The sequence below is a fragment of the Lagopus muta genome, chromosome 11 (genome assembly GCF_023343835.1).
Source record: "Lagopus muta isolate bLagMut1 chromosome 11, bLagMut1 primary, whole genome shotgun sequence".
NCBI lineage: Eukaryota > Metazoa > Chordata > Aves > Galliformes > Phasianidae > Lagopus > Lagopus muta.
Window position 1 is genome coordinate 5,593,930 of NC_064443.1, and position 21,689 is coordinate 5,615,618.

Below are 21,689 nucleotides of genomic sequence, written 5' to 3' on the forward strand. Positions count from 1 at the left end.
AAGGACACATTGAAATATTTCCCAACTGTTATTCCTCGTTTAGAGAAAAAAGGTATTTAAAATTGTATTTAGAGTAACGGGTAGCAAGAGCAGCTTCTTCACCTACCCTTGCACACACTTTCCTGTGGGTAGATGTCTTTTCCTTACATCATATACTTATCACCATGACTAAATGCTGATAGAATGTGATACACGCAGAGATGAAAAAACCATCTCAGAATGGGTATTTTTCATTCTTATTCTCTCCTATGCATCTGTAAGGTTATTTTTCCTTGGCCAGTTCTGGTATCTATGTTATTATGTGGTGTATAGTATTCCAGGCACTTTTTCAGGCAGGAATTTCCTTGTACACCTTGATGATACCCATCATCATTTTCATTAAAGGACTTCTTACCCAAAGGACTTCAGTTAAGTCCACTTCTTATCCTCCAAAATGCATTTTTTGTTTGGCTTGTCTGCTTAGATTGCTTTCCAATAGCTGTACTCAAGAGCAATGAGGGAAAATAAAGTTTTACCTTCATTTCACCATAATGCAGTGGATTCTGAACATCAATTGCCTGAATAATACTGATGCCAATATCACTTCCAGTTGTCATTACTCCTTTGACTGTCACTGTAGCAACTGCCTGGTTAGAACAAGACCAGCTGAAATTTCCACTTCCACCATGAGCCTAGAAAACAAAGAGAAAACCTGGCTGTCAAGGCTTTGACTACGTTGCAGGAGAAGCGAGGAACACACTGAACAGCAATGCTATTACTCCAGAAATAAGTAGAATAACCCCTCAGAACTTTCAAATAAGCAAGATCAAGTACAAGATGAAAAGATTACCACTCTTATTCAATTTATTTCTGATTTCTTTAAGCACACAGCCTATCTCACCAGTGCTGCTAACCCAAATATATCTCTCAGCTGCGGAAATCTGATGCTGACAGCCCTCAGTAACTGATACTGCTTGGACTCAGCACATCATTTCACAAGCTGCCACAGCAGAGGCCTGGCACATGGGATTACTGTCCTTCTGAAAACTCCACTACTTTCCTGTTGCTGACAGCCAAAGTGCCAACCCAACAATTCAGGATCTCAGAGCTGCCAACCTGACACTCTGTACTGATCAGCTTCCGCCAATAGAAATGGTTAGGGATCTAAAGGGAAGATAAAAGAAGAGGGATAAGCAGGGAATGGATGGGACAGTGAGGAAAAAAGAAAAAACACCTATACATCTACATCGCTTCTTCGCATTACTACTTTATTTTATGCTGACAGAGGCACATCTACCTGCAGCCAGGCAACTAATGTTATGATACTCACAGTGCTCATGGCAAGCACAGGAAGTTCGTACACATATCTATTGCTCTTAAACAGCTTTTTGTGCTGTGTTGGCTTTTGTTCTTTTTTTGTTTTGTTTTGTTTTTAAATAGGGACTTTCACACTCCAAAATAAATTACAAATTTCAATCAGAATGGAAACTAGGGTGAATACTGCAACAATCTTTTGTTTATATGGCTTTTTTCATTCCTTTAGCTTCCTCTGCTCTAACCCATTTCATAAATCAATGAATTTGAAATAAATGTGTTGAAATGAGAAGATTAAATCTTGCTTAGAAGTAAGGTGTGGAAACTACATCTAATTTGGAACAGCCTGCTAATAGCTTCCACACAGAGAGGGGGAAAAAGGGGAAGAAACCAAAACAGTCCTTTTCCCTTCTTTGTTTTCCATGAGCACATGCCCAACTTGATTACAGAAAGAGCACGAAGATAAACAGAAAAACAGGTAAAACACATGGGATGCGGCAAGAAATGTTTACTTAAGGTTCATAGCATTGTGTAAAGATATCTTCAATTATGACAGGAAAAAGAGCAAATAAAAAAATAAAGCCCAATTCCTAATAATTCTGTATTCTTAACTCTTTCCTTAACTCTTTCACACAGATCAGATGCATTACTACATCTTCTTTCTACCTGTCAGTTTGCACCAACAGAGAATAAACCAGCTTCCATTTCAGTCTAATTGCTACCCACAGCTGAACTTCACAAACTGTTACCAGAAAGGACAACGCTCTCACTAGGAAAGATGACCTACACCTTGAAATCCATGTGTTGAATTTCACAAGATGGCACTTCACTTCTCCCATGCAGGTCAGGAAATATCTTCATACTATTAATTTTTAAATAAGCAGTAGCAACAGAAGCAATCTTATTAGCACAGATATGAATGAAACAACCAACAACAACAGACAGCTAAAAGTCACTCTGATACCATCTGGAAGGAGTTATGGAATTTTGTTTGATCCAAAAATCCCTTTCACCTTATTTTCCAGCAAGTCTGTTCACCGATTCAAAGCAGCCTGACTTGAAAACTACTGAGTAGAAGGCAAGAGCTAATCTACAGGCTGGAACAACAGTCAAGCTGCGTGCTACTGTAAACAACCATGAGTACAGTTCAGCATGCAGACTGAGAAAGTATTCTCAGTTTTGGTAAATACAAACTAATTTAAATGTTGGGAGGGAAAAGAAAGATCTTTTAAAATAAAAAACATCACAGGAAAGTAAGACTATTGATGCAGCTTATCTGAATGACATGAACTAGTGCTCTCTAGTGAGAAGTTTGATTATATATAGATAAGGTGAGAAAAGTATTGTAAAGGAGATGGAAAACAGAAAAAGCACATTTGCTTCCCACCAGCTGGGCTCCAGTGCAAATCATGAAGTATAGAAAATGTGTATTTGTGCTAAGAATTTTTACCACACTCTGCTGGCACGGTTGGGTATAGCATGAATGAAGCAAAAGTGATCCCACAAAACAAAAATGCAGATGAGGAGAACATTCAATTAAATGCCAATAACTTCAGATTTATACTAGGGAATGCAATTTGATCCTTAGGAGATTAATCTGCTACTTTAAGCACCACCAGTCCTACTGTCTGATTTTGTACCCTCTTTACTCAAAACTTGAAACTCAGCACTTCTCCATGCTGAAACAAAGGCAGGAACTGTGCCTGAAACACCTGAGTGCAGGATCTTGGGGTTGCTGCAATACACACGAGAGGACAAGCCACCTGCTTTACAAAGCCTATGAAAGGTTTGACAACACAGGAACAAAGACACCACACAAAAGCTATAAGAAAAGTCCTTTAGAAGGGGATACTGTAAATGAAGCCATCTTTCCTTCCCTGACACTTTTTATTACAAGATACACTGAGAGTGAAGGATATTGATGGCAAAGATTGGTAGCGCGTTGCTCATTCATCTTGCTTGGCTTTTTGTGGTCTCTTCATACTCCATACTTCCATCCCTTTACACAGAGAATGGCAATCTCCAATTGTTACTATAGACTTTAACACCTAGGATATTTTCTGCAATTCCAAACTACTCCACTGAGCACAAGTGAGGGGGAAACAGAAAGTGAACAAAAGATAGAGGTAAAAGGATGTATATTTATTAATTATAATGCACATTAATTTCTGCAAAGAGCATCCAACAAAATTCTACCAAATAAAATTTTGGATATCACTGTGCATGAAGGATCCAAAGCCAGTTCTACATAAGTAGTTAAAAGTGGTTACAGGCCTCACTGCATCTGCTTCAGCAATGCTTTCTGCATTTGGATATTCTTTGGCGTACCTGTATCGTATACTGGTAGACTCCTGCTTTTGGCTGCCAAGGAAATGTCAAAATGCTGGGTGAAAGAACTATTGGAACATAAATTTCAACATCTTGCTGGTTTCGCACTGGAGCTGGTAATGTATGAACACCTCCATCCTACAAAAAAAGAACAGCACAGAATCACAAATGACATCATTGCACATCCTACAAATAACCTTCAGTCAACTCATTTAGGACATTCCAGTTATGTGTTGCTATTGTATTAAATGAGCAATATTATTATGAAGATTCAGGTGTCCACACTCACTTAAAGGCAAAGTGCAATTAGAAATGCTCTCACTACTGCTTTTCGAGGCATCGTCTAGAAAACTAATTAGTTAACTCCTCAATTCCATTTAGTCCTCGCTCACTCCACTCTGCAAAGTGGAAGAAGAATCTCAACCTAAATAATCCAGCTCATCTTGAATCTCTGCCCATCCTGGAACACAAGCTTCTGTAACTTCATAACTTTGCTATAACTGTGACCCTATAACCTTCTTGCACAACATATTGTTTCTTGCTGGATTCCTCAATGAAAATTTCAGAAGTTCTTACTGGCCCCCTCTGACACAGTAAATGAGTATGGCCCACCATACAAAAGGACCAACCCAATCCTACTCAAGGATAATTAAGATTTCAGAGTAAATGGGTTGAAGTGTTCAGCCTTTCCAAGTTTCAAGCAAAAGCAAGTCACTTCCACACCACATGCCCTAAGTTAGCCATACTTTTAGCAGCCTGCCCAACTAGCAGAAAGTTAATGAGTATTAATTTGAAGAAATTTTTAGGCCGATCTGTTTGGCAGATTTTCATTCCAGTTTAACATCACTTACCAAATGAGAGAAAACTTCCCAAATGTAACTGAATGCAGAACAAGGCCAGTTTGATACTGATGATCCCACCACAATAAATTGTGAAATTCACTCAGAGAATGGTGAGAAGACCTTTGCACCTACACAAGGATACAGTATGCCCCACGTACAGGATCTAGCATGAAAAACTACATCAGTACTGCGCACTGCTAGTGTAACAGGAGTTTGCCATCCATTTAGGAGCAAAATCCCACAGTGTTTATTCAAGCAAATCCTCTGTTGACAGTTTTCTTGAAGTAAGGATTTTAGAATTTGAAACTTAAATCTGTTTAATTAACAACCACTTAGACCCAGGAAATTTTTATCTTTTCCACGTCTGCCATCTACTAAGTCTCCACTGTGCAAGTCAATTATTTTTAAGCCTACTGGAAACAACAGTACAGTTTTTTATAGAGACATACCTCATCCACTACTGATGTCAATGCAGCATCAATAATGGTCTGACCCTTCTTTATTGCTTTCACATAATGATATGATCCATTCAGAGATGACTTCAGGACCTCAAAATACTCCTCAGACAGCTTTGTATTAATTCGGATATTCTAAAATCATAGCATTAAATAAATATTGCCATGTGAAATTAGCATTAATGTTTTGCAGAAAGCCATAAATATAATAGCAATAAATCAATGAGAAAACTGCTCACTAATACAGTTCAAAGAAGCTCATCTGAAACTAAGAATTTTTCCATAGGAAAATGAAACTATACTTCTCAGACACAGCACTAACTCCACAGAAAATAATTACTGCTTATGATAACGACAAGAAATGTAAGTTAACATAGAAGTAGAAATATTTAGCACTAAAAATTCGTATTTTAAAATGACAATATTAGGAAATTACGTTTAAATACAAAATGGGAAGACTGTGGGAATATAATACCACAATTAACACATTTCTTCTGAGATTTGGCTGCAAATCAGATCTACATCTGAAGAAGCAAATAAGTACAAATTAACAATCAAAGAAACTCAATATCCTAAGCCATCATTTAATTACATTATTTTGCTTGCAAATGAACTATTTCGATATTTTTGTAATGGTTTTTCAGGAGTGCCATATGCGTGGTACCTCATACCTACAATTTATCTCCTTGACTACCTAAACAATGACTGCTAGCTAGTCAACGCTTTTTCCATAATCAATTGCAAGGAAACTGCAAGTTCCTCAAGAGTATTATAAGCCTATCTCACATCTTTTCCATTAAGAATAGGAAAGATTGCCTCTACAAGGCAGGAAATTATTTTGGGCTGTAATCAAGTACAGCATTAGTACCGCTCTCCACAAGTTTAATTTCTAGTGCACAGCCTATGCTGCATATTTGAAGCACATTTCTTCCAGTTTTTCTACAGCACTTACACTCTAATGGTCACTTTCACATGAATCACTGGTATACTTCAATCAAAAAAGAAAAAAGGAAAGGAAAAGCAAGAAACAACAAGCTTTGAAAGTCATAGCTCTGTATAAAGGTGGCACTTAGAGAATTTTAAAGACGGATTTAGGAGACAGACACTCAGAAGTATATCAACATCTCACTTACATCAGATAAATACACCTTATTGCTTGATTTATCATACACTTCAATTGTAATTTCATAAAATCTGCCTGTTTCTAGGACCCATCTGTCACCTGGATGAACTGCAAATCCTACAAAACAGGAAATATTGAACAGCACAGACCAACATCCTCTATGCATTGAATACAAACACTAAAATTCTAGCTTTAGCCCACATTTTAAGATGTTCTTTAATTGTTTTAAGCTGCTTATTACAGATGAAAGCAAAACATTTACTGTTAAATCCATTTCACAAACACTTTTCCAAGATAAAGTCAGACAAGAAACAAAAGGGTGCACATAAAGAGAAAAACACCAACAGAAGAACAAAAGCAAATTACATTAAGCAGTGAGAAAAATTATGCCAGTACCAACCTAAATAACCAGGATTTACAACATAGATAGTGCTGTTTGGTAGCCTGGAAACACCTTGCATGCGAATACCTGAAATCTCAGTAAAGGAACACAAAATTTTTGATACAAGATCAGCATCTTCCTGTGGCTCCTTGTACCTAACAGATTTGAAGCTACTTCTACGCTAACAACAAAAATCATCCAAGCCACCCAGAAAAGGCATCGAGCATTTCAGAGATTACACTAGAGAATCTAGTGCTCTAAACACAAAAATTAAATCAAGTCCCACCACATTCCCACACTGACTGAGGAGAACAGGCATGATTTCACTGATCTTTCTGTAGCCTAATTTCTTAGAAAATCTTAAGGATTAGGCTGCTCTTTTAAGATGGAATTCACAGCTGTATACAGCTCTTCATGTCCCCACCAGGTGCTCCTGATTTTCAAGGCTGTTGGTACACATACACACCATTTCACCTCTCTGTGCTACAAAGGGAACAAAGTTTGTCTCCTGCCACAAGGATCTGGATGGAAAAGCATCACCTTGGAAGGATACTCTTGTGTCCAAGTATGAGATTAGTTTGTCCCTGCTGCATTGCAGTTACAATGGATGTTTCCTGGTCCAACCTGGCGACTGGCCAGGATGGGTCTCCCTCAGGGCCAAGCACGTTGTTCTGGAGCTGCAGCTCATACTGATCAGACGGCATCATTAATTCTGGACATAAAACGAGACAACACATGAAACAATAAAAGCAAATATGTCAGTGTTTGGATGCCGCTAATTATCGCTGATTAATTTTTTATTGATGTCTAGAACACGCATTAAATCAGTATTTTTAATGGCTTGTAAAAATAGCGCTTCTGTGATCAACATGTGCACACACGAAAGTGAGCTGCCTGCTTCGTTTGCATTTCTTTGAAGTGCAGTTTCCAACTAGTGTCACCCACTGCTCAGACCTAACATCTGATTCGTTCCCAGCTTCAAAAGTGGTGACATTACTTTTTATAAGTTACCGATAATTTCTGCTGCTCCATCCTGTGCTACAAGCTGATGGCAGGCCTAGTAAAATGCTTCATATCTAGCTGTCAGTTTTCTTTGTTTAAGGGAATTATTAACAGCACAGGCTCTTTGTAACAACGGAGGAAATTAGAAACTTCCACACCTGTAAGTGCAGGCAAAGCCAGCTGACCAACTCTTGTAGTAGTGCAAGAAACTCATTTGTCAAGAGGACAATCCCTGTTAGCAAAGGCACTAATCTCAATTCAGTTTAACTAAGAAAGTCAGACACGGTTTCTCTGTCAGTGCAGAATCAGAACTACAGCACCAACCCTTCAGTTGCCCTCAGCTTTGTGTCCTGAACAAATCTGTGAGTACACTTTTTAAAAGCGTAATTTTTGTGAGAGAAATTCTGAACGACTGCATCACTGGGGTTCAGAAAAACAATGTTAAATATTAACAAAGCTATCTAAACCTATCAAAAATTTCTCTGCAGTGAAAAACTCATACCTCATCTCAAAGAAAAAGAAAGAACGAAAGAAAAAACAGGGCAAACCTGTAATCTTCCCTTGTCTTATTTTCTGAACTCTGTACTTTATTGATGTTCCTACTAGAAGATAAACATCGTATGCTGGATTCAAAAGGATGTTTTCCAGAATAAGCAATCTGACTTCTGCTGGAGGTACATGCTATTGATTGAGGAGAAAAAGAAAAAAAACCAATTCACTTGTTTGAAACATACCATACTGCAATAACTTAAAACCTATAAATTCAAAGCATTTCTTTCTTTAATTAGCTCTTTATTATCATCTTAAGATTTGCACAGACAGGGAAATGTACATAGATTACGTCAAATGCAAAAATAAGTTAATGAAAAATAGACAAGAAAACTTATTCAAATCTATGCAAGCCCTTAAAAGTAACTGAATTAATAATTTAACATGTAAATGACAAGAGAAAGATATTTAGGAGAGTGGGATTCAGTGTAAGGAGGGATTTTTTTTCCCTGTTAAAAAAGGGAAAAAAAATTGTCAAAGCACTCAAAGAAAATCTGACTTTGACTGCTCAATTATCTTAGTGATGTAAACCTGTAACATTAAGTGAACACAAACTGGAATTGCTTTGTGCCAGGGGGATGGCAGAGCCTTCCCATTCTTCACATCCACCAGACACCATTCTTGAGCCCCAGATGGGTACATGCAGAGCGATGCCTGGCCACTACTTGCTTGGCAGAAGCCAGCAGTGCTGATACATGAATCTGCTCTGATATCTTCCCAGCATCAGCATCGATACTGCTGTGAAAACTTACCCTCCATGGCATTATGCAGCTGCTTTAGCACTAGTGGGTTAGCTGTGTTCATCTACCACTGCAGTTTTGAGCACAAGTTTTTATCCCCTTTAGTCTTTTTTTTTCCCCCTCCCTAGCTCCTGGTTTAGCAGCAGGAGCTGGTTGATAACTTAGAACAATACAACATCTAGAAGCTACGGGTCTCAGAAGTATCTACAAACATTAATGCACCATGTCTTGTACTTCAAATATTCACTATCTATTCATTTTCAAAGAGAGAAATGGAGACAGAGGAGGAATCATCTGGACATGGTTCAAAAAGAAAAGTGAAATGAAATTCTTCTGGACACATTCCAGAAAGAATTTCTTTTACTTCATTCCCTTTTTACCACAAGTCTCCCCAGCAACTAAAAGTGAGAAACAATTCCCATCTATGCACAGTTTGGTAATGTTATGCAAGGCTGAAGAAAAACAAGTCTGTGTTGGACATAATTTTGGTTAAGTTTTTGGGAGAATACAGAAATGCTTGGGACAGATACACAGCAGCACAGTTACTATTCAGACACTGAAATTTACTTCCCCTACTGTAAAAGAAAGATGCCTCCATAAAACATCATTTGTAACTTCATTACGTAGTCTGTATCAAATTCACTGATTTACTACATTAGAAATACAGCAGACAACTGTATAAATTCTACTGCAGTTGTTCGAGGGATACTCACTAAAAATGTGCAGTCTGGCAGCATTGAAAGATTTAAATGAACTACCAAACACCAGCAAAGAACTGCAAATGCAAGTAATGGCATTTCAATTGCGTTTACTGTATCGGCTCAAAATTAATTCAGAAAAATGTAAGACAAAACAAATCAAGCTAGAAGCATTCAAGAAAAAGTATCAATAAGGAGTTTGTCTTTAATACTGCATAATTTTAGGGCAACTATATATTGAATTACTTATCAAAGGCAGAACTTCACAAAAAAAAACTGTTCTTAATATGCTCCATTATTTCTACTAGCGTTACCTAGAATATTTTCAGAGAACAATTTTTACAGGTATGGGTTAGGTAATTCTAGCTTAAGTAAAAACATTAAATATGTAGCAACACAAAAACCTCAAAACCAGACTGCAGATACGAGATGAACTTCAGAAAAAAGCACGATGTTGTATACAAAGATTTCTTAAGGTTGATAGCAGCAAAATGCCAAGTATTCCCCTTAAAATTTACAGGCAACTGCGATGGTTTTACTTACTGTTACCAGAGTTAAATGAAAAACTGTCACACTGTTACAAAGAAAGAACTATTGTGGTTCTGTAACTGCTGGGAAAACTGCCAACACAGGAGCTGAGCTCTCCTGCATCACTGACATTTTCATTCTAAAGCTCTATCTTGGAAACCAAGATCTAACAAGGTGGAATTAAATACAAACCAAGAAGTTGTATGACGGTCATCGCAGGCACAATAGGAAATAAAAGTACATCCAAGATAGCAATTTTCATTCCAGTTATTTATTAATTCAAAAAAGACCTAAAAAGTTCTAGTTTAAAAAAAACAAAAAAACACCCAGTGAAACAGAAAGACCTAAAAAGCCGATGTACTACTGGATGTATTACTACTATCAGCATGATCCTCATCAGATACGTAAGACAAATGGCTGGCAGTAGTAATAAAATCTCATAGAAGTATTTGAAGAGTGCTGCTCAGCCATGGGGCCTTCGTCAGAGTCTGGTTTAGGAACAATTTCTGGTACTTGTGCTGGGTTAAGATGGCTGCATCAAGCTCCAACACAGAGAACAAAATTAGCACCTCCTGTGACACTGATCATGGAGTCGATCCAGTAAGACTGAGATGCAGCACTGATACCCACAATGGCAACAGATGATATTGGAAACAATATAGCAATATACTACTGTAACAGAGAACTGTAAGACTAAATTTAAAAAATAGAAGGATGCATGCAAGTTTCTTACCTTATAGACGCTCTCCTGTATTCTTGCTTTTAATTTAGAACTCCCTGTTTTCATTCCAGACACCAAAATTGTATCTCCTTGCTTGGCAACTTTTTCCATCTCTGATATGTAAGAGGGTGGAATATAAGTGGATTCTAAAAACTTGAGTATACTGAAAGGCAGAAAGAGAGCATAAAAATTAACCATCTTTATAAACCAGTAGAGAAACACCATCTATTCCCAGCTATTCCCATGGTTTTTTGCAAATTTAAGATGTCTGCCTGGGACTAGATATCCAAATTTTACTTATTCTTGAACATATCTGCAGCTAATTTATGTGACTGATAAGTTTGTTTGAAGCTTGTTTGCCAGCTTTCAAAAGGTATCAGACAACTGCACGCTTCCAATAACAGTTCCTCAGTTTTTACAGTAGGTGTAGACTGCAAAAGCTCTGCATTACTGTGGAACGGCAGATGTGAAAGACCCCACAGCTTATGTTTATAAAAGCAACAGCTTAACAAACCAGAACACAACTCTGACCTCTATAAAGAAGCTTGGGTGTATTTAATAAATGACTAGGAAGAAAAAAAGACAGACAAAACAGGATCCCAGTGTGCTGACTCTGTTTTATTTCCAACATGTTGGTGTCAGTGTAAAGATAAAACTGGCAGAATACAACAAGAAAATGTGGAACAGTCCCTAATTTGAGTTAGTTTAATAGAAATGGAAACTGACATTTCTGTTTGAAGCCATTATAGTTCCATTACTCTAAGTTAAAACTAGAATAATAAAATCAACACTATAAAATGGCAGAGCACATAAATAAAAAGCCAAAAACAAAACAAGACATGAAGTGATCTGGGCAGAAACATAGGAGCAAAGAAAATCATGAACTTGATCTCTATTCCTACTCCTGCCACAGATGAGCTCTCCGACTTCTGAGGAAAAACTCTACCTCCTTTACATGGACAGAACAGTATTTCCCAACTATACAAGGACACTGAAAACACTCAACTCATTAATGAGTTGGGGAAAAACAAAAAAAAAAATCACTAATTTCCAATCAATTTATTTTCAGAACCAGTACTGGTAATGAAGCAAGCACCATGACTTAGTTATCAAGTGAGTGCTTTCTACTCATTGCCTTAACAGATGGAATTCAGTGATTTCATCTGGCCTTGTGAGCCGTACCAAACCTGCAAGCAGCCTTTTGGTTCTTTCTCATTTAAAGGTTAGTTACTTTGAAAGCTATTTCAACATTAGAACTGGGTGCTGACTGACACCTGAAGTAATCTGAGTTGAGAGAGCCCCTTTCTGGATTTTTTGCACAATACTCGTTCTCTAGTTACTAGATTAGAGACACCTGGACTGCTCATTAGCACCATCAGTTTTTCAATTAAATAGAGATGAAAGTGTCAGGCTGTTGAGTGGACAGTTCAAACAAACAAAAATACATATATACACATACTCCAACCAACACGTAAGCATTATCTTAAGTGCTCACTGGGTAAACTGCCTAGAAACGGGGAAATATTTACACAGAAACTTAAAGGACAGGAGTTTCATTGTTTATTTGTTTGTTTTTAATTTGAGAACAACATAAATGAACTTACCGCAATGCATTGTGGGAATCTGAGAAGCCATCAGCCTCTGTGTCCTTTACTATCGTCCAGTCGAACACTAACCCTGCCAACGTGCTGAAAGTGTTTCCTACAAACCAGCAATTACAATAAAACAGAATTACTAACAGCCGTAGAGCCTTCCTGGAACAAAAGTTAGTTTCCCCTGGAATTCTCTCTTATCCCTAGGAGGAACACTGTCACTATTCTATCAGTACTTAGCTACGGAATTCACATTCTATTTTGCTTTACTGAAGTGTGCAAATTCAAGATCATTCTGTTTTTCACAGAAGCCACCAGATAGGGGCTGAATGAAGGATAGGTGCAGACAGCTGCTCTTAAGATATTCTCAGCACCAGCCACCCCTTTAACTACAAAAACCTTACTGCTTCTTGAATATTGGCAGGACTTGAAAACAAGAAAACCCAACACCTTTCACTTAGAAATGTGGGCATCAGATGCCTTTTGGGAAACATGAGATCACAGCACTGATGAACTACACTCCCCACATCTATTGCTCCACTTTTTAACACCTTTTTTCTAAAAGCTGAGCCAAAAGACTGCAAAATAGTAAATATTAACAAGGAGCAAAATGGAATAAACAGACAAAGCAGGGATATTTCATGATTACAATTAAGTACAATGAGCTGCTAATCTGAAGGATTATTATCTGAAGGATAATTTCAGCGTAGGCCTTGCTCTGAATTGCAGCATCCACTGGGACAAATAAATGCCAGCACTGATTTTGAAGTATATTTTCAATTGTGTTCCTCCCTCTGGTATTTGCATTTACAATAAAACAAGAATCAAAGAAAATGTGTTCTCAAACTACTGTGCTTTCAGGTTTACCATATCATAAAGCCACAAAAAGATTTTAAGACAGAATTGTACAACCTGCGTATTACACTGCCTTTCTCATTTTTTACAACTTAGTACAGACAGCCATTGTAGCAACTGGACAGATCAATATGATGTGACAAAGCGTAACAACAAAGGATTGGCACCACAGAAAGGTTTTATAAAAGAAGGGAAGAAGACTGCTCACTCGTAGCTGGAGATTGCAGGGGAAAGCTCCAGCAAGAAGGAATCTCCAGCCAGAGATCCTTCCCCAGTGGCAGTCAGCCCTTCAATGACGTCTAAGAGAGGTGCAGCCAGGCTTCCTGACACACAGCTGAATTGCTTTCACCTGTGCTCCCAAGGCTGCCTGGGTCCTTTCCCCAGGTTCTCAATCAGTGGTTCAGGCCAGGACTCAACAGTTCCCACAGAGCCATAAATCCCAAATAAATAGGATTTTAAACAAAGAACTCCAAATGTACATGAAAATATAATTAAAATTGCTTGGAATTACATTATTTAACATGTAGTTAAGTTTAACATTTTAATTATACAAATTCTAGCTTTGCAAAGCTGTATTACACTTTTTCTTACTCCAACAAGAGGGGCAGTGGAGAAATACACTCACTGTCCAAGATGTCCAAAGTTCTCCCAGGTGCAAACCTTTTAATCAAAAAAGTTTTTTTGATTAAAAGAAACTTGATTTTCAAAGCTTGGAGTGTTTTCCAATCTCTGAAACTTAGTCTGGGATGTTTAATCTTAAGGCTTGTAATAAATAGCTTCTTTCAGTGTCTTTTCACTCTAAAGTAAAGGTTCGTTCTGGTTGTTAAACCTCTGCTCCTGTTCAAACTCTAACTTAGGCAGTGTCCAAGGGAAATTTGTCCATCAAGCACGCTTGAGAATTTGCAGAAATATCAAACCAAGAATCTGGTATTACACATAATATAAAAAGAACCTTATGCTGTTAGCACAGTGCCACACATAACCTGTAATGTTGGCTTGACAAATAAACTGATACACGATGGGCTCATTAACTACCCTAAATGAACAAGTCAAGCATTTAGAGCTGTTTATAACCTGTCATTTCCTTCCCACTAGCTGTCCTAAATATCATTTAGTTTGCAAGAGTGTTCATGTGTGCACGAAAATAGACTGTAGAAAAAAGCATATTTTTTTAAACCAGTACCACAGTTCGTTCTGATGGAGCAGACAACAAAGAGCAGAAGTTTCATGCTCTTAATAAATATGGACTTAACCCACGTACACTGACGTTCATGAGCCTGAATTACACTTCCCAATAATGAGTGCTTCCGTAATGATTAAGGGATTGGTGATTGGTCCTTAACATCATCCCTGAATGTCCTGCTACGTTTGGTTAGACTCAAAATGTCCCTTCACAAAATTCTTTAGATTACCACAGTCAAAAGGAAAAAGAGAGAAGAAAAGTAAAACGGACTGCTTCAAAATCCTCAGCCTAGTTAAATCCTAACATGATATTTCAACAGAACAAGTACTGCAACAACTTCTTACATTATATTCTTAGTCCTGACCTGAAGGTATAATTGCTAACAGCTGACATCTTTATTTTACTGACTTTAAATTCTAATTTTCAAAACTACTCTTAGCGCTACTGTGGGCAATTAAGGAAAAAAGGCAGGGAAAAGACACTGGAAATCAAGTAGCATTTGATTTTCTTATTCAGGTAGTTGAGTATGTAGGTTTTATACCTAAACAAAATTAATAGATTATTGAATATGTTATCCAGAGAACTTCCTTTAGATTAGTCAGCTCTGCTTTTAATATTCAATATATCAGACAACAAAGTGTTTCAGCACTAATAAATCGCTTACCTTCTGAATCTAAAGCTTGAATTTTTAGCTCTAGAGGTGAATCTTCAAGATAGAGCTCTCTTGTTGTGGATACGATTTGTATGCCATGAATTATATCAACTATAGCATCACAACGAAGAACCTGTCCAGTCACTTCAAGAGAAATCACACAAAATCAGTAGCACTGGATGTGCTCATCATCCAAACAACATCAGTAACAAGACAAAATACACTTCAAATTTAAGCTGATGGTGCAAGACACGGACATTGAAGGAAGTGAAATTAGGTCATGACCTTGGCTAAGAAATGCTCGGTCAAATGGTGACTGTGGCTAAACAAGCAGTAGGGAGAGTAGAGAAGCAGCTCCCTCCTTTACAGTTCCCTTCCTCACTGAGAAAAAATCTTAAACATTTGTCATTTCCAACTACACTAACAGTAACAGACATTTTCCGAGTATATATTAAGTGTTTGTACAGTGCAATTGTCAGACACAGCTCACATCCTAGAGAACTTAATGACTGCTACCCAGCGACCGTAAAATCCTATGTCACTGTGATTTAGTGACTGCAAGATAATTATTCAACCATCTGTTTTTGCATATCTATCATTCTAAAAACTAAGCAGGTACATTGTCTGACAGACATAAAGGCAATTTCCAGCCTTCTAAAAGACAAGCTGTTTTCAACTTTCACCTCCATGTATTATTATTTTTTAATTAATTACCTAACAAAAGTTAGAACTTACTTGTATCTTCAGCAAAGATGATACTTGTCAGACGTGTGGGCTGTGAGGACCGTGCCTGCACAACTGCCTTCTGCGAACACTGGCGCTCACCCTGATCTGCAGGCTCTATGCTCGCAACCTCTGGCCTGGTGGAGGACCTACAAGATTAAATAGTTGTATTAGCAGTGTTTGAACTACAGCCGTAGAGAAATCAAAAGGCTAGCATAAAGCCATCAAAATACTTTACATTATACTTTCACTGGAGATGAATTGCAACAGCTCCTCAGGGACTTCAGCAAAAGCAAGCTTGGGCTGAGAATGGGAAAAGCACAGACCAGAAGCCCAGCACAGAATCACAAGGTTGGAAACGACCTGCCAGATCATCTAGTCCAACCACCCTTCCAGAGCCAAGGCAGACAAAAGCAGTGCCCTCCCTACTGTGACGACTTCACAGGTGGGGCAATTCAGCCTCTTTAGAGCTATCTCCAGCTGTTTACAAAGTTACAAAACCTCTGGCCTGATCACTTACTACAGTTCTGATGGAGCCATTTTTCTGTCTGACAAATGCAATCTAAACCATTTAGTAGATTCCCACCGGGTTAAGATGATGGCATTAATTGGATTCTGACTTTTCGTTGCAAGGAGGTTCAAAAACATCTACCTCTGATCCATGGGAAATATCTTATAAATCAGCAAAGGTTTGGAGGCAGTTTGCAAACCAACAGCAGTACCACACATGCCCGTATTCAGAGGCTGGTTTTACTTACTCCTGTTGCTGGTTTAACCAACCAATCCAAAGGAGTGAAGACAGCTTTCCTGTTGACTAACAACGTACCTGTTTCATAAAATATCTCAATACACTCAGCTTTCCAAGTGATACCAGTCACAGTCTAGGCAAACACCGACCGCTTGGCCTGGAAGCACTGGAGTAAGGTCAGAAACACAACCTGGGTGACAAATCCAAGTGTACGAAACAAAACATCTATTGATTCAAAAATCTATTCAGCTCAAAGCAGCCACTGAGGCAGGAACATCTTGCTTTCCTTACAGGAACTTCACAGGAAACAAAAATAACTCTGTGCCACCTCTCTGATTACCTGCATATGGGTATGGATTTTATCCTGTTATACCTGTGCAGGCAGCGAGGCCCCAAAAGCCTGTCATCCAAGGGCACAAAAGCCCAGCTGGAACATTTTTAATTGTGCCTGCTAATTGGAGGCACACAGGATCATTAGACACCACAAAGCATTATAATATGCTTATCTTGGGCAAGATCCATTAATTCAATGAATTATTACTTCATATTATTGGTGTGCCTCCAGCAATGTTTTGCTTACAGAAAGACCAGTCTTAAAGGATTTTAAAACAACAGTCATAACAGCTAACTTTGAATTTTCAAAATGTTTTGTTAGATTTGAGATACCTAAGCAGTGCCCACAAATATCAACATATTTTTATACTGGCTTCACAGTGGCTCTACAATAATGCTGTGTTTGTATGTTACCAGCACATTTACATCTGCTTTAAAGCTACTTATTTCAGAATCACCAATTCTTTATTTTCCTGTTATTCTGTAGCTTCCTAAGCAAGCACGAAACAGTTTGCCAACATTTAGCAAGTTCCCTAACAAGATTAGTATTCACAACCAGGCAATCTTTTCTCCTGTAGGCTTTTTAAGCTGAGCTTGCAGACCTGACTTAATAAGCATTCAGGCAGTTTAAAATAAGCATGTACCTATGGAATTGAGTTTTATTATTTAGTTCTTCACATTAATATTCTCTGCCATGAGAATTTTTGATTAATTGAAGATCTGGCTTTTTTACAGTCTGAAATTGATTGTTTACTGCACAACAGGGGTTTCGCTGTATTTGTTCTTTTAATATATCATTATTTCAGTACATAGCAACTACAGTTAGCACTAATAATAGCATTACAGAACTAAACTGAATTACAGAATAATTTTCACATTAGAAAAAGGAACAAAGAAATAGTTTCAGTTGAATTTTAGCTGTAAACTTAGATAAGCTCTACAATTATAAAGAAAATTCTAAGCTTTTACGGCTGGATATGGGCTAACTCTTTAGTTGACGCTACATTTTTGATTTTATTACTGACAGGATGCCTGCTTATCTGAGGCAATTACCTGAACTGAGTAGGTGACGTAGGGCCTACCGAGATTAACATCACAAAGCAATTTGCCTGATTTCTGTCTTGTTTGTTTGCTTGTTTTTTTAAACACCAAAACCACAAAATATTTGATGAACCCTCTGTATCATTTGTCAAAACACACTGTGTTTTCAGATGTCCGAGTCAGGGTCAAGCACAGAAAGGATAAGGCATAATCAAGTAGGCTATATATTATAGTGGCATTACTCTGCTGCAAGACATAAATGGCTCGCTCTTGTGTCCTAGACAAGAAACTTCTACTTTAAAATGACACAAAAGAGTGCAAATTATATCATCTTCCACTTACAGCAGGTCTTCAGCAGCACACCAGTGTGTGATATATATTGAAAGCTAGGCTTGTCAGAGGTCAAAATTAGATCCTGAGAAGCAAGCAATGGGAAGCATGTCTGGCATGAGCTCTCAATCTCATATCAGCCTCTAGGAGGAGTGAGGTGGGAAGGGGGGGGGGGGGGGGGGGGGGGGAACTAGAAAAAAGGATGAGGTGGAGGTGAAAGAAAGCTAAGAGAAGTGCCAATATTTATTTCCCCTACTTATGGAAAAACTCACAGAAGTTGCAATTATGACAGCCAGCCCTCTCACTTATTTCCATTTCATTCGTAAGCTTTTCTCTCTTGGACACAGAGCTGAGTGGCAAGATTACACCTATGGATCTATCCAGCTCCATTCCTGTATTTTTATTTACTGTTCTGTGATATCACATACGAATATTTCAAGGATTATATTTAATCTTCTTATCAGCTGGTTTAAAGATAAGGCAAAACATTATTTCCCTACATCCAGGAAAACACTACTGATTTGCATTGCTTCCACATATTACATTGCTTTGTCAGCTCTTTGGACTAAATGTAACTGATTAAATGAGCAAAAATCCACCTTTGCAGAGATGTACCATAACCAAATTGAATATTTCAGAATATTCAGGTATGTAGGCAGATGCACAACCAGAGAAAGCAGACAGTAAAGGTTTTAAGGAGTTTCATAGGACTAGATTGACCAATGCAGTAACTGCCTTATTTCTGCTCGTTTTGTATGCCAGCAGCGTTAGCCCACTCTAGAGGCTAACACTGCTGGCATACAAAAAAGAACATGAGGCAGAATAGCATACAGGCAACTGCAGTTATATGATAAAAACTATATTCCTAGAGAATCGAGGATATGGAAACTGATCCCACTCCAAAAAAAAAAGAAAAAAAAAACAAACAAGGATTTGCAACTATCCAGTGGGAGATTATCTATATTGCTCACTCAGTCCTCTCATAGGATGTTTTGCAATGCACTGGGAAAACAAAAAGCAGCAAGAAATCCTCCATCCAGTTCTGCTTTAAAGGCAAATGGAAACATCACACGCCACAAAATGAGCCAAGAATGAAGCTTTCACTCAGAAGATGTATAAAGTGATCAGTTGACATGACATTAACTTCAGAGGAGGCCAAGTTAGCCAGTGGTGATTGTTTTCACAATCCGACACAGCCCAGCTAACTTGCATACTTTGTCAAATCAACAGGTGGCCCAAAGCATTTTACTGCAAGTGCTTATCTTTGTATCTTGCCTGCAGGAGAGGAAACAGCATGCTGCACTATCCCCCTGCTAGTCAGCTTGGTGTTTCTGAACTGGAAACATGCAACTAAAAGAATGCAACAAGTAAAGGTTTCCCTACATGCGTTTTTCTGATATTACCTTAACCTCATTTCAAAATAGAAAATTCAGTTAAAAATGGTAGTTTCATTCTGAAACAGACTTTGCATTTTGCGTTGTTTCAGACTATCCAGCCTCTGAAACCTTGTCATATGTAGACACCCTTCAAGCTTAGATGATCCACATCCACATGAGAGCAAAACTTGTAGAGCAATTCATAGATGTCCAGCAGTGACAGCTGCCAAACTAACATGAAACATGAATGCCCTGCTCTCCCTGTCCTCCTTCCTGGGCAGGACGTTGCTCCGACTCAGAAGAAGCTTCCCCAGAGTAAACCTGCACTGCAGGTTAACACATCTGCTAAGAGAAAAAGCACAACTACTTATTGTACCTCTTCAGTTCTGACAAAACATATATACCAGGCTCTCATGCCACCCTCTCTGGTTTTCAACCACCGTAACACTGATGGTGCACGGCCCACAGCAGCACAGCCTGCCTCTGTACCCAACCTCAGGCTGATCCTGAGCTGATTCTACATCCACTGGAGTTCCCAGTGGAGCTGAGAAAGTACCCACTAAAGTATGGGAACCTCCCAGAGGAGAGGGAATGCTTTGCCACCCCTCTTACAATGGGCCATGCCAGGAGGAAATGCAGTGCAGGTGGAAACCAAAGGAAGGGTAAGAACAGCAGGCAGTAACAATCACTACATAATGAATATTTTTATAGCAAAGGAAGTGACAATCAGTGTCTCACACTAGAACTTTCCAGTTAGAAACTAAGACAAGGCTTTTGTAGACTCCTGCTAACACAGGTATCCAGGAAACAACAGCAGTGATGAAAAAGCCGAATACCTTTAGATTGTCAGCAGCAAAACAAGGTTACAGACTTGGTCAGCAACCCCTGCTGTGTTATTACAGAACACTGCAAGCCATCAGATAGATCTCTCGGAGTGATAAGACAAATTTACAAACCAATACCAGAAACGCAAGTTAAGGAGTCAGAGAACGAGCTTCGATTGCAACAGCAGCGTTGCACATAGGCTTTGGTTTTCTCAGAAAGCACCATCCATGACAGCCCGAACAGCACCGAGCCACTGCATCTCTGCCAGCACCCTGCCACCAGCAGAACTTCAGTTCTGCCTACCAGCATCCTCAGCAGCATATACAAAACCTTTCAATGAGAAATCAGCTCACCATCATATCTTCTCTTACACGGCCACTATCATCTTTGCATAGCTGTAGCCCTTCCATAAGGAAACTGACCATAGCGATCTAAATTTAATCAGTTGTATTTCTCAAAGCTAACTTCAGAAGCTCAACTTTCCATCGATTCTTACCATAAGCCACAATTTTGAAGACATGAAATAATACTGTTACAAACATGTCAACACATATAGATGCTACACGTAACTTCTGCTAGAAATATCCTGCCATGCTGTATGCCTTCAGGGAAAATGTTTTTTGCTGTCCATTCTCTCCAGTTGTTATTATGTTGAGGCAGATTTCAAGGAAAGAATTCTCCTTCTCAGTGCTTTCAATCTGCCAGGTGTAACTTCAGGATTAAGGTAATTAAAAAAACAAATAAAAATGCAATTTAAGTACTGAATATATCCGCACTGGCTGTCTTATCCCAGAAGACAGTACTATGTACAAAACTTACAGGTAGGAAAACCGTGTGTTTGAAAATAAAGCAGGAAAAAAAAAAGGAAAAAGGAAAGAAAGGAAAGAAAGGAAAGAAAGGAAAGAAAGGAAAGAAAGGAAAGAAAGGAAAGAAGAAAGGAAAGAAAGGAAAGAAAGGAAAGAAAGGAAAGAAAGGAAAGAAAGGAAAGAAAGGAAAGAAAGGGAAAGAAAGGAAAGAAAGGAAAGAAAGGAAAGAAAGGAAAGAAAGGAAAGAAAGGAAAGAAAGGAAAGAAAGGAAAGAAAGGAAAGAAAGGAAAGAAAGGAAAGAAAGGAAAGAAAGGAAGAAAGGAAAGAAAGGAAAGAAAGGAAAGAAAGGAAAGAAAGGAAAGAAAGGAAAGAAAGGAAAGAAAGGAAAGAAAGGAAAGAAAGGAAAGAAAGGAAAGAAAGGAAAGAAAGGAAAAAAGGAAAAAAAGGAAAAAAAAGGAAAAAAGGAAAAAAAGAAAAAAAGGAAAAAAAGGAAAAAAAGGAAAAAAAAGGAAAAAAAGGAAAAGAAAGGAAAGAAAGGAAAGAAAAGGAAAGAAAGGAAAAAAA

General features: G+C 38.2%; 1 protein-coding gene across 1 annotated transcript in view; it reads right to left on the reverse strand.

Moving 5' to 3' along the window:
• Nucleotides 1-21,689, reverse strand: part of NUP210 (nucleoporin 210) — a 61,408-nt gene that overhangs the window by 37,404 nt on the left and 2,315 nt on the right. The window contains exons 2-12 of the mRNA XM_048957092.1: nt 15,679-15,815; nt 14,956-15,087; nt 12,266-12,362; nt 10,674-10,824; nt 7,974-8,106; nt 6,977-7,135; nt 6,442-6,510; nt 6,052-6,158; nt 4,913-5,053; nt 3,622-3,759; nt 516-671 (exon numbers count right to left, since the gene is read on the reverse strand). Coding sequence (XP_048813049.1) covers nt 516-671; nt 3,622-3,759; nt 4,913-5,053; nt 6,052-6,158; nt 6,442-6,510; nt 6,977-7,135; nt 7,974-8,106; nt 10,674-10,824; nt 12,266-12,362; nt 14,956-15,087; nt 15,679-15,815 — 1,420 coding nt within the window. The remainder of the gene's footprint in view (nt 1-515; nt 672-3,621; nt 3,760-4,912; nt 5,054-6,051; nt 6,159-6,441; nt 6,511-6,976; nt 7,136-7,973; nt 8,107-10,673; nt 10,825-12,265; nt 12,363-14,955; nt 15,088-15,678; nt 15,816-21,689) is intronic.